This window comes from Mesoplodon densirostris, chromosome 13, assembly GCF_025265405.1.
Source record: "Mesoplodon densirostris isolate mMesDen1 chromosome 13, mMesDen1 primary haplotype, whole genome shotgun sequence".
NCBI classification, from domain to species: domain Eukaryota; kingdom Metazoa; phylum Chordata; class Mammalia; order Artiodactyla; family Ziphiidae; genus Mesoplodon; species Mesoplodon densirostris.
In genome coordinates this window covers 13,333,181-13,348,874 of record NC_082673.1, presented here as the reverse complement: position 1 = coordinate 13,348,874, position 15,694 = coordinate 13,333,181, and the positions used below count along the sequence as shown (strand labels likewise).

At 43.3% G+C, this 15,694-nt stretch overlaps 1 protein-coding gene across 1 annotated transcript in view; it reads left to right on the top strand.

Annotated features, from left to right (window-relative positions):
- Positions 1 to 5,763: 5,763 nt before the first annotated feature.
- CPA6 (carboxypeptidase A6) overlaps positions 5,764 to 15,694 on the top strand; it is a 266,531-nt gene continuing 256,600 nt past the window's right edge. The window contains exon 1 of the mRNA XM_060116340.1: positions 5,764 to 5,879. Within this exon, the coding sequence (XP_059972323.1) occupies positions 5,764 to 5,879 (116 nt within the window). The remainder of the gene's footprint in view (positions 5,880 to 15,694) is intronic.

Here is a 15,694-nt window from a genome sequence, read left to right as displayed (position 1 = left end):
CGATATTCTCGTCTCTTCACCTCTGAGCATCTAATACGTCTGAAGGTGGAACATTGCTGTCTGTCTGACTTCTCTCATTCCTCAAGACAGCTTTTCTTTCTTAAAACAAGTTCTATCACCTATTCTTCCATCTTCGTTACATCTGAAATTTCCACCCCCCCACCCTTAGTCTTCTTGTTTAAAATTGAATCTTTTTCACTGTTACTGTTTCCATTCTTATTTGTTTTTGTCTTCTTTTTTTTTTTTTAAATCATCTTTCACTGCCCGAGGCAAACGGACTGGCGAGTGGTTCTGCAATCCTTTGTTTATTATTGCTTTTGACTTTATCCTAATCAAACTTTCTTAATCTCTCTCTCATGCTCCATCCAGCTCAAATGCCTCTTAATTTTCATTAGAACACTAATATCACAAATGGTGTAACACAGACACCCTTCTTCTGTTGTTCAGAATGGTAATTTCTAAAGTATTCTTATCTATGTTTTCTCTCCCTCATTTCTTCATAACCGCCTTGGAGACAGGTATCAGGAAGGAGGGGGAAGCAGGAGGGAGAATGGGAGAGAAGGAGGGAGAGAGAGAAGGGAAAGCAGAGGCGGAGAAGATGGAGGGAGAAGTCTGCTTGGCTGCTTGGAAGCAGCGAATAGGACTCCTCATTCCCACCTTCCTACATTAAAAAACTTTGGTTTTACTCTATAAATTCTATAAAACACATTTGTAACTTAATTACAGGGGCCTAAAACATAATAATAGGCTTGTCCACCAATCACACTTGTTATTCAAATTGCCCTTTCACCTGAGTGAGCAAGACTCCTTTTGTGAGGGACATGGCCCTCACAAGAGGAGGGAAAACCCAGAGGAAGGAAAAGATACAGAATATTCAGGGAATATTGAAGAAGATAAAAATTAGAAAGTTTTCAAGGGCCGTAAATGCCAAACTGGGAGACTGAATGTCACTCTGTATCCTCTTTTGACTTAAGGAAGGACAGTAAATTCTGAACAGGACTTCTTTGCACATGCTGTTCCCTGTGCCTGCAATGGTCTTGTCTCCGGCCCTCACTCCCGGCACACTACTCCCCTTTTCTTGGTAGAGGTGGCTCCTTCTCATATTTGGCTTAAATGTTTACTTCCTCATGACACCCTGCACATGTGATCCATTCCCTCCTCACTTTTTTTATCACAGCATCTGTGATTTGTTTCTATATAATTAATTAAACCACCAAGTGTAATGATGTGTTTATTTATCTGCCCAGCCTCTCCACTGGCACAAAGTGTCACAAAATTAGGGACCATGAGTTTGTTTACAATGTTTCCTTAAAAATAATGACCATCTCTATCCAGCATTCATATCCCCATCCAGCCAAATCCTTCCCTCTCTTCCAGACCCAAATCAAGTCCATCTCTTCCACGAAACTGTTCACCCCTTTCTGTCCACAATGCATCAAGAAGAGGAGAGGGCAAAACAAAGACCCTCATAAAGCATCTACCTTTTTAAGCAGGCAAAAAAGAGAGACGGAACCCTAGGAAAGAGAGGAACAGGAGAAGTCAATGTCCCTGACCCCAAGAGAAAAGAGAGTTTCAAATAGGAGTTGGTAAACAGCCTTAGAAACTGCACAGATGCAGAATGGGCTGTGAACAAATGCTTTTCCACTTGGAGATCACCACTGATCTTTAAGAGAAATTTGCAAGACATACTGTATGATCTCACTTATATGTCAAATCTAAAAAAAAAAAAAAGCTCTATGGACACAGAGAACACATTTGTGGTTGCCAGAGACAGGTCAAAAAGTCCAAACTTCAAGTTATAAAATAAATGTCATGGGGATGTAATGTACAGTGCGCTGACTATAGTTAATAATAGGGTATTGCATATTTGACAGTTGCTAAGAGAGTAGATCTTAAACGTTCTCATCACAGGAAAAAAAATTTGTAACTACGTGTGTTAACTAGACTTACTATGGTGATGGTTTAGTAATATATCCATATATTTAATTATCACGTCATACACCTGAAACTAACATAATGTTACGTCAATTATACCTCAATTTTTGAAAGAAAAAGAACATAGAAAAATAAGAGGATGCTTCATCGGGGTGATAGGGATGGAAAGCAAATTGTCAGGGTTCAAGAGTGTGCTTTTGAGAAGCCAGGAAAAAAGAAGAAAAAGAAGGAGAAGGGAGGAGGAGGGGAGGGGGAGGGGGAGAGGGAGGAGAGAGAGGAAAGGAAGAAGAGGAGAAGTAGCTTGTGTCTAAGGAAGAGGGAGATGTGGATAGTTGACAAGAGAAAGATTAAAAACATAGGGGCGGGCTTCCCTGGTGGCGCAGTGGTTAAGAATCCACTTGCCAATGCAGGGTTCGAGCCCTGGTCTGGGAAGATCCCACATGCCGCGGAGCAGCTAACCCCGAGTGCCACAACTCCTGAAGCCCGCGCGCCTAGAGCCCGTGCTCCGCAGCAAGAGAAGCCACGGCAAGGAGAAGCCCGCGCACCGCAACGAAGAGTAGCCCCCGCTCGCCGCAACTAGAGAAAGCCCGCGCGCAGCAACAAAGACCCAATGCAGCCAAAAATAAATAAAAACAAAACAAAAACCCGTAGGGGCAAGACGGTGCTGAACGAGGTTGGGAGGGAACTGTTAGTGATGTGTTGTTAAAGGAAGCTTCAGAACTTCCTTACAGAATTGCCAAGACCGCATAAGGCAGTAACCTAACTTCACATTTGCTTTTTTCTCACATGTTGGAACAATGGCAGAAAGCCATAGAAGAGACGATGTCAATAATGTCTCTGTCAATAAGACACTGAGGCCTGAGCACAAAACCCACTGTGAGGGGAGGGTTGCTTGTACCGCAGAGCCCAAGCCCACCCATCCACTTTCTCATGAGGTCTTTACCAAAATTCATCTACATGGCTCTCACTCATATCCCTAAGAAAGGGATTTGCAAAATCTTCCCCCATAGCATCACAGAATTCCAGATCTGGAAGAGACATTAAAAATTATCTAATCATCCACCACAATGGACCCCCAAGTCAAGGATGATGTTTTCCTTTCCCTATTGTAGTTTCCTTTCTTCTCTGCAGGATAATATTTCTTTTAATAAAGTTCACTCTTCCACCAAAATATGACAGGGGCATAGCCGGTAAATAGAATGTCTCAGCTTTCCATCTCTGAGCCTCTAACTGGTTTAATAATTCACTCCCTCTCGGTGCCTTAAAGATGGAGCTTTTATCTTTGAATCCATCTATAAAACCATTCTCTTCTCCTCCCACTTGCTAAATGGACTCCATTTATCACTCATTTTATGGGTGCTTATCTACTCCAAGGGAAGTCTAATCAGATAACCTGGTCCTTAGAAAAGCAGAGGAAGATTGTTAGGAATGGCTTCTATTGTTTGAGAACCTCTCTTTGATCTGAAATTTTGAGGAAGGTTATAGGATGTCTCCAGGGTGTTTTGCATTTTTGATGGCCCAGGAAATTATTACCTTGGTCTCAGAGTCTGGAGAGCCTTTGCTAAACACGTTCGCTGGATCCAACCCTTCAGGATGATTTGAGAATGAGCTTAATCCCCAGTCCGAGACTGAACATTCCTGGTTTAATGTTGTGATATAATATGACAGATTTATACATTGCTCTGACATAACGAAATGCAACGAGATGAAGTGTTTTATTTACACAGTAACCTCTTGTTTCAACAACTCACTGACTGCTGTATAGGCTTTCTTGGCCTTGTAGAAAAGGCCCCAGGAAACATCCCTGCGAGCCTTGCAGCACAGCCTCACCAGTTCACAAAGACCAAGCTCTAGGCCAGGAAGTCAGGAAGGAAGAAAACAACAATATAAACAAACAAGAAAAAAAAAAAAAAAACAGGAGGCCTGGGCACACCTACTCCTCAAAGGCACCCATACAGCTCTTGGCTGCCCAGGTGGCCTCTCCTCTATCCGCATACAGAGACCACAGAGTAAATGTTTGTTGAATGAATCCCTTCCCAGGTAGGGCACTCACTCAACAAACACGGCTGATCATTCCTTCAGTGAACACTGTTCCCTCCAGGAGAGAAAAGGCAGTAGGTACAAAGATGAGAGGGCTATAGCTCTGCATTCAGGGAGAAGGCAGCCTTGTGAGGAAAGCAGACAAAGACTTAAAATCGAAGTGCTGTGCCCTACAGGAGCAGACATCCTGGGTGTTAGGGAAGGGGATGTGGAGAAGAGATTAAATCCTGGGGTAGCTGTAGAAAACGCTAGAGAAGCATCTCAGATGAAAATCATTTCAGCTGTTATGGACCAAACTCATAGGATGCAAACTCAACTCCGCAGGTGGAGAACATGGGGAAAGATTCGGTACCTTCTACCAGAGGCTCTGGCTATCATGTTAGAAGGTACAGGAGTTCTTGGTCACGACTCTTCAGGAACTTTGAGACGTAAATGAGTGAGTGTGATAGAGGGACGCTGGCTCACCATCTTCCAGAGCACGACCAGGACTGGGCATGGAGGAGAGCAGGGGACACCCTAGATGACAATGTTCTTATTTACTAGAGCAAAGCATATCCTGGATGGGTTTTCCAGTGTGTTGGGGTAGAAGCAAGTGAATGCAAACAAAAAAAAGCCTCTTCATCACCAACTCGGGAAACACAAGAAGGAGCTGGCTTGCTCCAAGGTTGCCCTCCACCCTCTAGCTTTTAGAGAGAGAAGAAAGATCAGACCTCATTCTAAAGTAAAGCCTGGCTCCTCAAAGTGTGACTGAAGGACCAGGAGTACAAGCATCAGCTGGAAGCTTCTTAGAAATGCAGAAGCTCAGGCCCCGGCCCCAACCAGAAGCTGCACTCTAACGAGATCCCCAGGTGATGTTCGTGCTGGGCCAAGTTTGAGAAGTCCCGCCCTAGACCAGCAGGGGGGCTAAATACTGGACTCACCTGAGGGGCTTTTTTTCAACAATTGATCCCACCCCCAGGAATTCTGATTTAAATAGCCCAGCTCCTTAAGTGATTCCAAATGTGCAGGAAGGGTGGTTTAGCACCCAGAGGCCTCCAGTTCTCCCATGAGAACCTTTGAAATAGCCGCAGGTCTGGACGCTGCCGCCATGGAATCAGCACAGGGGCTCCCTGAAGCCCAGGGAAGCAGCTGCCCGTCCCGGTGCAGGTAGGAGCGGGGACCAGGACTGGCTGGCCACACCCAGGGGCCACAGCTCGTCAAGACTGTTCGCTGTGCATTTCAGAATGTGGACTCCGTGTAGAAATTTGCCATGGTAGATCAAAACATGAAGCCTGGAACGTTCTATGCCTGCGGGTTTAGCTCATCCTCAAACAAGTCTTTTGCAATTAGGATAGCAGGAAGGTTGTCCAAAAAAGTTAGGGGCCTAAAGTTGAAGAGCCAAAAAAAAAAAAAAAAAGCTCCAAAAAACAAGAGGACAAAAAGAGGAGTTACCCTAATGAAGCGACACCCAGCAAACCCCTGCGGTGAGTCAGCACGGGGAGGCCCAGCCCCTTCTAGGGGAGCCTGGAGCTCAGCGTGGGGCTGGGCAGGGCTGTGTGTGGGCAGAAGCTGCTGTTTCTCGTCCCAAGACCAAGTCTGAACAGCAACTTCCCTCCCTCAGCTGCTTGAATTTTTTTTTTTTTTTCCTCTGAGGCTGGAAAGAAGTGTCACATTTTGCTCCCTCCTAAGCCCGCTCCCCACCCTCTCCCAGGGACCGTGCGCCGTGTGGAGGGGCGCACTGGGAGCCACCTTCAGCCTCGGGTGGCTGTGACTGCAGGAAGAACTTTCAGCCCCTCTCATCCTCGCACTATGAAGTTCCTCGGGAAGCCCAGGAGCCAGAGAGCTGCTTTTCTTCCTCTTTGCTTGCTCTTTTTGAAGATTCTGCACCCAGGGCACAGCCATCTTTACAGCAGCCGCTATGCTGGGTAAGTGGAGAGGCTCTCATGCCCCGATCAGCTTGGACTCCGGTCAGGGGGCTGGTATGCGCCTGAGTGTGCCTCACTTTCTCTGGTCTGTAGTCTCTGTGTGAATCTGCATGCTTTCCTGGTCACCTAACATTAAATGTATACGCAGTCCCTGGCTCTTTGGAGAGAATGTGGTGGACGCAAGTCTAGTTTCTCATACTGTTTATGAAGTGCCAACCTCAGCTGTGGACCACTGTTGATGGGGATTCTGTCTTTGGAATAGCGGTGGCCAGTATGTGCAGTATTTGCCTTGGTGGTTGCTCGGTAGGAAGGATGCTGTTGTGACACGTGAATTGTGTGTGACCTGAAAACTAAAGCTTTCCCTTTAGGATTGTATGCAGAAGCCGTGGGTGGAAACTCACCAGTGATTAAAAATCGTGTGGGTATTTTTTTTTTTTGAGTGCTTGTTAGCCTACAGAGTGGTTATTAGATTTTCTAATCTGAGCGATGCAAATGAGTCAACTCAAAATAAGAATAAACGTAGCCAACTGTAAAGTTATGGGTGTTTTTCTGAAGGGAGAAACACAGAAGGGGAAAACCGTTTGTATTTCCCCGCTCTGTGGGTTAGCACACTTTGTGTTTGCTTCGCCTAACGAGGCACGGGGCTGCGTGTAAAGCGGCTGGGACTGCGCATGTCCTACTATCCTGAAGGGTTGCTTCGAAATATGCAGCGAGTGCTTTGCTTGAATTTGCAAGGGGTCGTTCTTTGAATCTGGAAATTATGGCATTGCTGCATTTTAGGGCTGGAAGAGCCTTAAATAGCTCCTCTAGTTCAATTCCTTTCTACAGAGGAGGAAAACCAGGGTCTTAAATCTTTGGGTTTTTTTTTTTTTTTTCTTCTTTTAAAAATATTTATTCAGTTGAGGTGTAGTTGATTTACAATGTCAGTTTCTTTTTAAAATTTATTTATTTAATTTTGGCTGTATTGGGTCTTCTTTGCGGCACGCTGGCTTTCTCTGGTTGTGGCGAGCGGGGGCTACTCTTCTCTGCAGTTCACGGGCTTCTCATTGCGGTGGCTTGTTGCGCAGCTTGGGCTCTAGAGCGCAGGCGCAGTAGTTGTGGCGCACGGGCTTAGTTGCTCTGCAGCATGTGGGATCTTCCCGGACCAGGGCTCGAACCCGTGTCTCCTGCATTGGCAGCCAGATTCTTAACCACTGCGCCACCAGAGAAGCCCTACAATGTTATATTAGTTTCACATGTACAACATAGTGATTCAAAATTTTTAGAGATTTTACTCCATTTAAAGTTATTATAAAATATTGACTATATTCCCTGTGCTGTACAATATATCCTTGTAGCTTATTATTTTATTTTTTAACATCTTTATTGGAGTATAATTGCTTTACAATGTGGTGTTAGCTTCTGCTGTATAACAGTGAATCAGCTATACATATATCCCCATATCTCCTCCCTCTTGTTTCTCCCTCCCACCCTCCCTATCCCACCCCTCTAGGTGGACAAAGCACAGAACTGATCTCCCTGTGCTATGTGGCTGCTTCCCACTAGCTATCTGTTTTACGTTTGGTAGTGTGTATATGTCTATGCCACTCTCTGGCTTCGTCCCAGCTTACCCTTCCCCCTCCCCTTAAATCTTTTAAAATAGACTACAGTTGTTCAATGATGGCCAGTTGAGGAAAACTTTCATATCGATCTGAATGACAGCCAGGTCTTGAAGCAAAGTTGTTCTTTCTAGAAATCGTGTAGAGAAGGATGTATAAGAGTGATCCTGGAAAAGAGAATTGTTTCCGTTTCTCTCCTGGAGAATCTGGGCACTGCTTTAGAATTCCCCTGAATACAGTACTGACAGAGGAAATTGTTCCCTCAGTTTAAGGGGACACAGGATGGGGGTGGAGGTGTTGGTGGGGAGAAGGGCTATGGATGGTAATACAACCCCCAGATTTTCCACCCTGGTGTTCCCGAGAGAAACACAGGAGTTAACATCTGAGGGCTGCTTTTACGTCTCCTGGACACGGTCCGCCCTCGGAGCCCTGGGTAAGGAAGACGTGTTTAGTGACTGCCTGTGCGGGCCAAGGTGTGGAGGCGTTTACTCCGACTCTTAATGGATGTCAGGCCTGTGATAAACATATCACGGATTTAGATGCGCCCGTGCAACGTAGGACCTTGCTCCTCTGCCCAGAGGTAGCCCCGTCCATAATGATTTCAGTGTGTGGCCCTCATCAATGGTAAGTGACCAGGCCTGCTTCAGTGGAGCAGGTGTGCACACTTCCCTAAACGCCACTTAGAAGAAACGAGGCCAAAGGCGGCGGCCTTTTCTTCGAGAATTTGGAATCTTTGTGGACGAAGTTGCACTACCTTTTCTGTTGTTCTGCAAAGAAAGTAATAGTTGCCATTTCCTCTTTGGCTGCTACCTAATAAGTTAGTCCCAAGTGTGCAAATGAAAGGTGACTGAAAGTTGGAAGAAAAAGATGAAACATGAGACACTGAAGGGAGGCTTCCCTGTCCATCACAGGAGAGCTCCTCCAAAACCAGAGAGGTTTCAGAGCATACTCCCCACCGAAAGTGGGGGATTTTTACCTTCCCTTCATTAGATACATGTCATTCTCTCATCACCAAAGACAGAAACGCTGCCTAGGTTTGGGATTATTTTGCTCTACTTTCCCAGAAACTACTTTCTGCACGTCTGGCTAAGAACCTGGTGGAGTGACCTGGTAGAATAGTATTGAGCATTATTTTTGTTACCCATACAAAGTTATCATTCTAAGCCCTCATTTTTGTCCCTTAAGTAATTTGTTTTGGTGGTGTTGGTAGAAATTATGAAACAGCCCTTTTTCTTGCATTTTTGTTTAAAAAAATATTTTTGTAAGTCTTGGTTGAATATAATAATACGTGATTATCATTTGCAAGACTCTGAGCATGGACAAAAAATAGAACACTCCGGGCAGACCAGCGTGCTTCCTGAGAGCAGCTAATGAGCCTACTCTTCTTTCTACACAAACTGGTAACAATTGTGTGGTGCCAGCTGTATAATAGATGCTTGGGAAATAGCAGATTTAAGCATCTCATGAAAAAAATGTAGAGACTACAAGGAAAATCTGACAAAAACGAATATCTTTTTGGATAACGACATCAAATTACACAGAAGGGTCCTGATTTGGATGGCAAATTGTGGTGTCAGCCTTTTTATTCTCCACTGTGTTTGTTTCCTTAATGAGCTCTACTTTAGGTCTTCAACTACCCTCTTATTTCATTCCTTTTTTTTTGAAATGTACTTATTTTTTATACAGCAGGTTCTTATTAGTTGTCCATTTTATACATGTTAGTGTATATATGTCAATCTCAGTCTTGCAATTCACCCCACCACCCCCTCCCCCGCCACTTTCCCCCTTGGTGTCCATACGTTTGTTCTCTACATCTGTGTCTCTATTTCTGCCCTGCATCTTATTTCATTCTTAAAGAGTAAGTTTATCTCTAGTTCCTTCCATACCCCTAAAAAGAATCCTACTTGTCCTGTGTTTTGTAATAGCCACCAGCCATATTTAGGACGTCTTTATCTCAGCCTAGGTTAAGGTAACTTTCTCCTAACTGATCTACCTTCCTATAGTCTTTTCTCAGACTGATGCTGTAAGACTTCTGTTGTGTTACTCTCTTGCTCAAAGATCTACTTTGGCTACCTATTGCCAAATACATCCAATCCATTCTCTGCCAGGCTCTCAAGGCCTCTATAATCAGACTCTCTTTTCCTCCATCTCTATTTCACTCTCCTCAGCCCTGAAACTCCCCTGTTAATCAGAGACTAGAGAGCTTCAGCCTTGCTCATCTTTCACAAGCAAGGCAGGCAGGCCTTACTCATAATAAGGGCCTAAGGCAAGGAGGAGGCATCTCAGATCATGAATGATAGATTAAAATGTGAAGGATAGATACAGATTTGGGGCATGAGGCGCTGGGAAGGGCGTATGGTGGGCTCTAAGGTTGCTTTTGAACTTTTGCCCCCACAAGTTGGTCTGTGGTTAATAGAATAGTTCTCTAGTGTCTTTTGGAAGTTTCTTTTAGCACTTGGCCCTAATTAGTGGGAGATTATTTTCGGTTTTCCTTAGGCACTAGCGCAAAGTGCAGCCCCCAAGTGTGGATTGTTTATCAGTTGATTACACAAAAAGCTTTCTTCCCTGCCATATGTTGCATGTCAGGGCCTCCAGCTTTGCTTATTAGGATGCACAGTGCTACAGCTCCTACCCCTGACCTGGACTCACAGACAGACAGTACTCCATAGGGATCAGCATTCCTCCTGCCCCTGAGCTGGTGGAAGGAGGAGCGTTTCCATTGGAGCCCAGTCTGATGATGGAGCTTTTATTTTACGGCACCAGGATACTTTCTGGGTAATGCCATTAAGCCTAATCACTTCCACCCTGTGAAAAGCAGTGAAGGATGTTAATGGTTCATAACTTCACAGCCTAGATTGTGCAAGCTACAAAAGCATTATGTTTTCTGTCTTTATACATGGAATTACTGAATGGAAAATTAAAACTTCTGTTGTTTTAGAGTCTTCATTACGATCAATCGGTAGATAACTAGAATATAGGATTAGAATTTGCTTTGCCAAATAAATGCCTTCCCAACCTGCCTCTGGGCATTAACTTCTTTATGATAAAGCAGAATGCAGAATATGAAGCTTTAGGATCTTATTCTGGGTAGTACAGTAAATTTCCTTAAAGTTTTCTTATTAAAGGTTGAAGCAAATGTCTAAAGGGTTTTCTTCAACAAAATTACCATCTTTGTTCTTTTTCTCAGCATACTTTGAAAATAGTAAAACATTTTCTTAATATCTATGTTGTTAAGGATACTGTTGGGTTGTTTTGTTTTTCTTTCACTTTTTTTGCTAGAACAAAGATCCCAAAATTCAATGGCTTAAATGAGAAATTTACTTCTCTCTCATGTAAAAATCCAAAACTGGTATAGTTGATGGTGCCAGAGAATCAGGCTCCCTCTGTCCTATACCTCTGCTGTGCTCAACACTCAACTCCCAAATTTGTTAGGAAGGAGTCTTCCAGCTCTGCAGTCCAGCCAGCAGGAAAATGGAAAGGGATGGTCACTCCTCTTTCCTTTAAAACCACAGTCCAGAAGTTCAAACATCACTCCTTACTGGCCAGAATCAGTTTGATGCCCTCAGCTGCAAGGGAGGCTATGAAATAATGGCCAGATCTGGAAGAACATACTGTGAAATAACTAGCAATCTCTCTCTCTCTCTGTGGTCACTCTTATATTTAATGAATGCCAACCCATTCTTCCTTCGACTTGGTTCTCCTAAAGAAATAATCCACCCAAATGGGCATTCAGAATTTTGCACTTCAAGCTGATATAAAAGTGTGCATTTTTATTCTGTATATGATCTTTTAAAGTCAGAGTGTCAGAACTGAAGGAGACCAAAAAGAAAAATCATAGTCCAATCCTTTTATTTAATACCTAAGGAAGCGGAACTCCAGAAAGGTAAAAGGATTTGCAGAGCTGATGGTGGAGTTGGGACGAAAATCCAGGTCAGCCAAGTTCACAGCTTTTTTTTTTTTTTTACAACACTCTTTGGTGAATCCAGAAAACTTCTTACTCTTTTCTATTCCCTAGATTTGTTGGGGGTGAAGTAAAGTGAGTTGGCAAGGCTGAGAAGTGTTTAATGAAGGGGGATTTCATTTCATTTCTATAAACATTTGTAGGGGATCTGGCCCTCTGCTAGTCTGGGTCTACAGAGATGAAAGAACTGTCCATGTGTGCAGCATAATGAGTACTCGGGCAAGTAAACAAACAATTCCAACTCTGGGATCACTGTGCCCTTAGAGAAAACTCTTGGAGCTGGGTATGTGCAGGAGAGGGTCACTTAATCCAGACTGAAGGGTGGAGAGAGGTCAAAGAGGCTTCTTGGTTGCAAGATGAATCTTAAAAGACAAGCAGAAATTTGGGTGGATTATTAAATATGCAAGATATTTTACATTTTTCTTTTAGATGGTTGGTACTTAAGGGACATGAGCCTCACCTCAGTCATAAGGAACAAGTAGAAATCAGGTTAAGGTTTTCCAGACACAGAATAAATTACATGCGCAAAGAACGACAGGTGAGAGAGCTTGTCAAGACTAGAAAATCAGAACAATTAAGCATGGCTAAAGTAGGGGCATTCTCTTGGTGGGAGTACGGAGAGATGAGGTAAGGCTTCAAGGTCATGAATCACCTTATGGCCCCATAGTATGGAGTCCTGATTTCTCCCAAAGGTGACTGGGTGCTGATGAAGAATTTTCACCAGGCAATTTAGATAATTAGTTTTTTTGAGGAAAATTCCCTCTACCATCACTGAGAAGGGAAGATTGAGGGCTAAAGATTTGGAGGCAAGAAGACTGGGGTATTATGGTGACCATGGTAATACAGCAGAGCCTGGCTTCTGGTAGGAACAATTGAAGGGAAAGTAGGGAACCAATTAAAGAAATGTTTAGGCTGCAACTAGAGAAAAGCCCGCGGGCAGCAATGAAGACCCAACGCAGCCATAAATAAATAAATAAATAAATATTTTTAAAAAGACCCAAAACATATAATTTTAAAAAGTAAATAAAATGTATGTTTACCAAAAAAAAAATGTTTAGGAGGTGGAATTTTCACAATTAGATAACCAAAGGGGAGAAGAAAGAGAAAATAGTATAAGGTGATTCTCAGGATTAGTTAACAGGACTGAGCTCTTTGCAGAGAAGGTTAGTACTTTCTCGGATGTGTATGGTTTGAGATGCCTATGAAGTGCCTGATTGGATAGATGGGTCTAAAGCTCAAGGGAAATATCTAGCCTGTAATGTAGATTCCAGTAACTGATGTGTAAAGAATTTCTTGAAACTTTGAGTGTAAGATGAAGCACCCAGGAGGCACTTATTACATGAAAAGAATAAAGGGGGAAAACCAGAGAAGAAACCAGTAGAAAGGCCTAGAGAGAAAATAAGAAACCCAAGAAATGTCAGTTAAAGGGATGTAAGAGATCCGAGAAGGAAGAGGTCAGTCACATCAAGTACTGCAAAGTAGTGCCCATTGGTTTGGCCAGTAAGGAAATCATTTGTGTTATCATCAAAAATGCTCTTGGTGGAATGAGGAGTGAAAACCAGAGCACAGTAGGTTGAGGAATGAATGGGATGTGAGGAAGTTAGTAGTGAGTGTAGACCATAATTTTAAGAAGCTTATCCATGAAGGGGGGGGGGGAGGGTCAATAACTAGAGTTGAAGAGTTGAATCATGTTGCTTTTACTTCTTAGGAAAGATAAGGCCCTATTTTATGCCAGATGGTAGGAATAAGAAAAGAAAGCAAGATTACAGGTAAAGAAGAGGGAGGGGGAGAATGGTGGAGTTAGGTCTCTGAAGAGACAGAAAGCTAGCTGCCCTCTCTTTTTAAAGTAGGTGGAGGGTCCTGATCCTAGAAGAGACAGTGGATAGACAACCTGATAAAAAGAGGATTTAAAGTGTTCCTGAGGGAGACGACTTGAACCCTCAGAAGGATCACCAAGCATTACTGAGGGCTCAGCTGATGGTAGAGATGAGCTTGTAAAGGAAGCATGAACCCAGCTCCATGATTTTCTTGAGGATCATCCCATGTTTCTTCATGTTATCTAGATCATGCCACCCTGGACCCTCATCACTCAGTCTATTACAGTTCCATGAAAGGGTGAGGATATATCTTTAAGCCCTTAGGAAGCTATAACGGAAGTCAAGCAAGATCAATGTCAGAAATCTTCCCATCCGTCCTCTGACTTTCTTTTCTTTGTACCTGCAAGATGGGCTTCTGTAGCTGTGTCTGGCACTCTTTCCCAGGAAGCAAATGCAGAGAAGGAGAGAAAGATAGGGGTCTTTCTTCCCTAACCCTCCTTCCCGCTTTCATTGCTACAGTTCTGACAGTAGCCGCCAGCCTCCACAGTAATGGCTCCTGCCGGATAGCCTCTCTTCTAGGGGCCAGGTCATCCTGCCCTCGAGGAGGATAATTTCCTTTCTTCTTTCGTCCCTTCAGACACAGGAATCACGAACCTCTAGTTTAGTGAGAAACCAAGCTGGAATCGAAAGCAGAAAGAATACATGTTTAACTGAAGATTTGTGTTAGAGCAACTTCTGGAACTCAAAATGAAATGAAAGAGGGCAGAAATGATACAGCAATGGAAGAGAGGATAAAGAAAAGACTGCCACTCGTTTGTATTTCTCTAGCATCAAATGAAACGATAAAGGGCTTTGTAAATCGAAATGTATTACAAAGTACTATATTAGGTAAATTATTACGTCTGATATTCGTTGGAAAGGCTCTCATGTAGATACATCCAGTTACAAGATTGATTACCTTTCCATTACCTTCTATCTTCCTGGTGAATTAAGTAAAAGATCCATGAAAATGGATCTTCTTAATCAAATAAATGGGCATCCCTCTCCCTCCCCCTGTCAGTTGTCTGAGAACTGGAGGTACGGTCTTCTCTTCCCTCTTTCCAGTCCTCCCATCCTCCCTCATCTCAAAACACTTAACTGATCAAGTACCAAGAGTACCGATGATGACTTATCATTCCTTATCCCCAAGTAAGTTTAGGAATCATCAAAGGCAAAAGTGGTAGTCTCTGCATCCTGAGGGCTTCTTTTATTTTTTTTAACATCTTTATTGGAGTATAATTGCTTTACAGTGGTGTGTTCATTTCTGCTGTATAACAAAGTGAATCAGCTATACATATGTTTTAATCCAACAGTCTAAACTGGAAAAAAAAATCAAATGGAAATGCGAGTATATTAGGTCAACACACCGTCTTCCTGCTCTTTCTCGGCCTCTTTTTTTAACACACCCATCATATATGTTTATAGCATTTCAGTCTTAGATTACCAACGAATGAAAGATGAAACTTCCACAGGATCACACATCTTATCACCAGATGAGAACCCTGGTCTATTTTTGCACCTACAGACTCTGTAGCCATTGCACATGTGACCTCATTTGCCATACTGTCATTTCCCCATCTACCTTTCAGACTGTCCTCTTCTTATCAGACTAATACATGAATCACCTAAATGTCTACTCAGTTCCTTCTTGTGATTTTTGTGACTGTAATGAGGACACAAGACTTGTCATAAGATGGCTGGGCTCCTACTTATAGCCTGTCAATCATGTTTCCGTGGAACATATGTGTATGTGATAATGTGATAGCAATATATTTGGCATCAGAATTACTAAACATATGGAAGGTTTGAGACGTTTGGGACAAGCCCGTGTAGCAAAATGTTTGGAGTAGTTAGAAATTTGCTGCTGAAAAAAATACTCTAAGCCCTTGACTCTTAGGGCCTAAAATGAAGACACGTGGGGGAGGCCATTTCTCCCTAAGTTTTCAGATCTCTGTGTAGAAGCAATAGGGAACAGACTGCAAATGGCAGGTAGAAAAGCATCTTAATATGATACCTGAGAGGAAAACCACATTGGTGTTCCAGAGAGAAATGTAGTCTGCCTTGTTTCCTCTGTCTCACTTGAGGATTTCTTCTTTCTCTCTTTCCCTAGGAGCCTAGTTTGCCGAGGAGCCTGTACAGCAGCTCCGCAACAGCTGCTCTAAGAACTCTCCAATTACTTCACGCCCCCAATCCACCTGACCCTCCCTTCTTCTCACCCCCAACCCCAAGCCTTTCACTTACAGGAGCAAAGAAATGTATCTTTTTCTTTACTTTCAAGATGGGGGCGATGTGGCTTCTATCCTGAGTCATCTTCGTTTCCCTGGTTTCTGCCTAAAACCACACAAGGTCCCTTATCCTGGCTCTCACCTTTCTAAAAAACATCTCATTCATTCAGTCAAC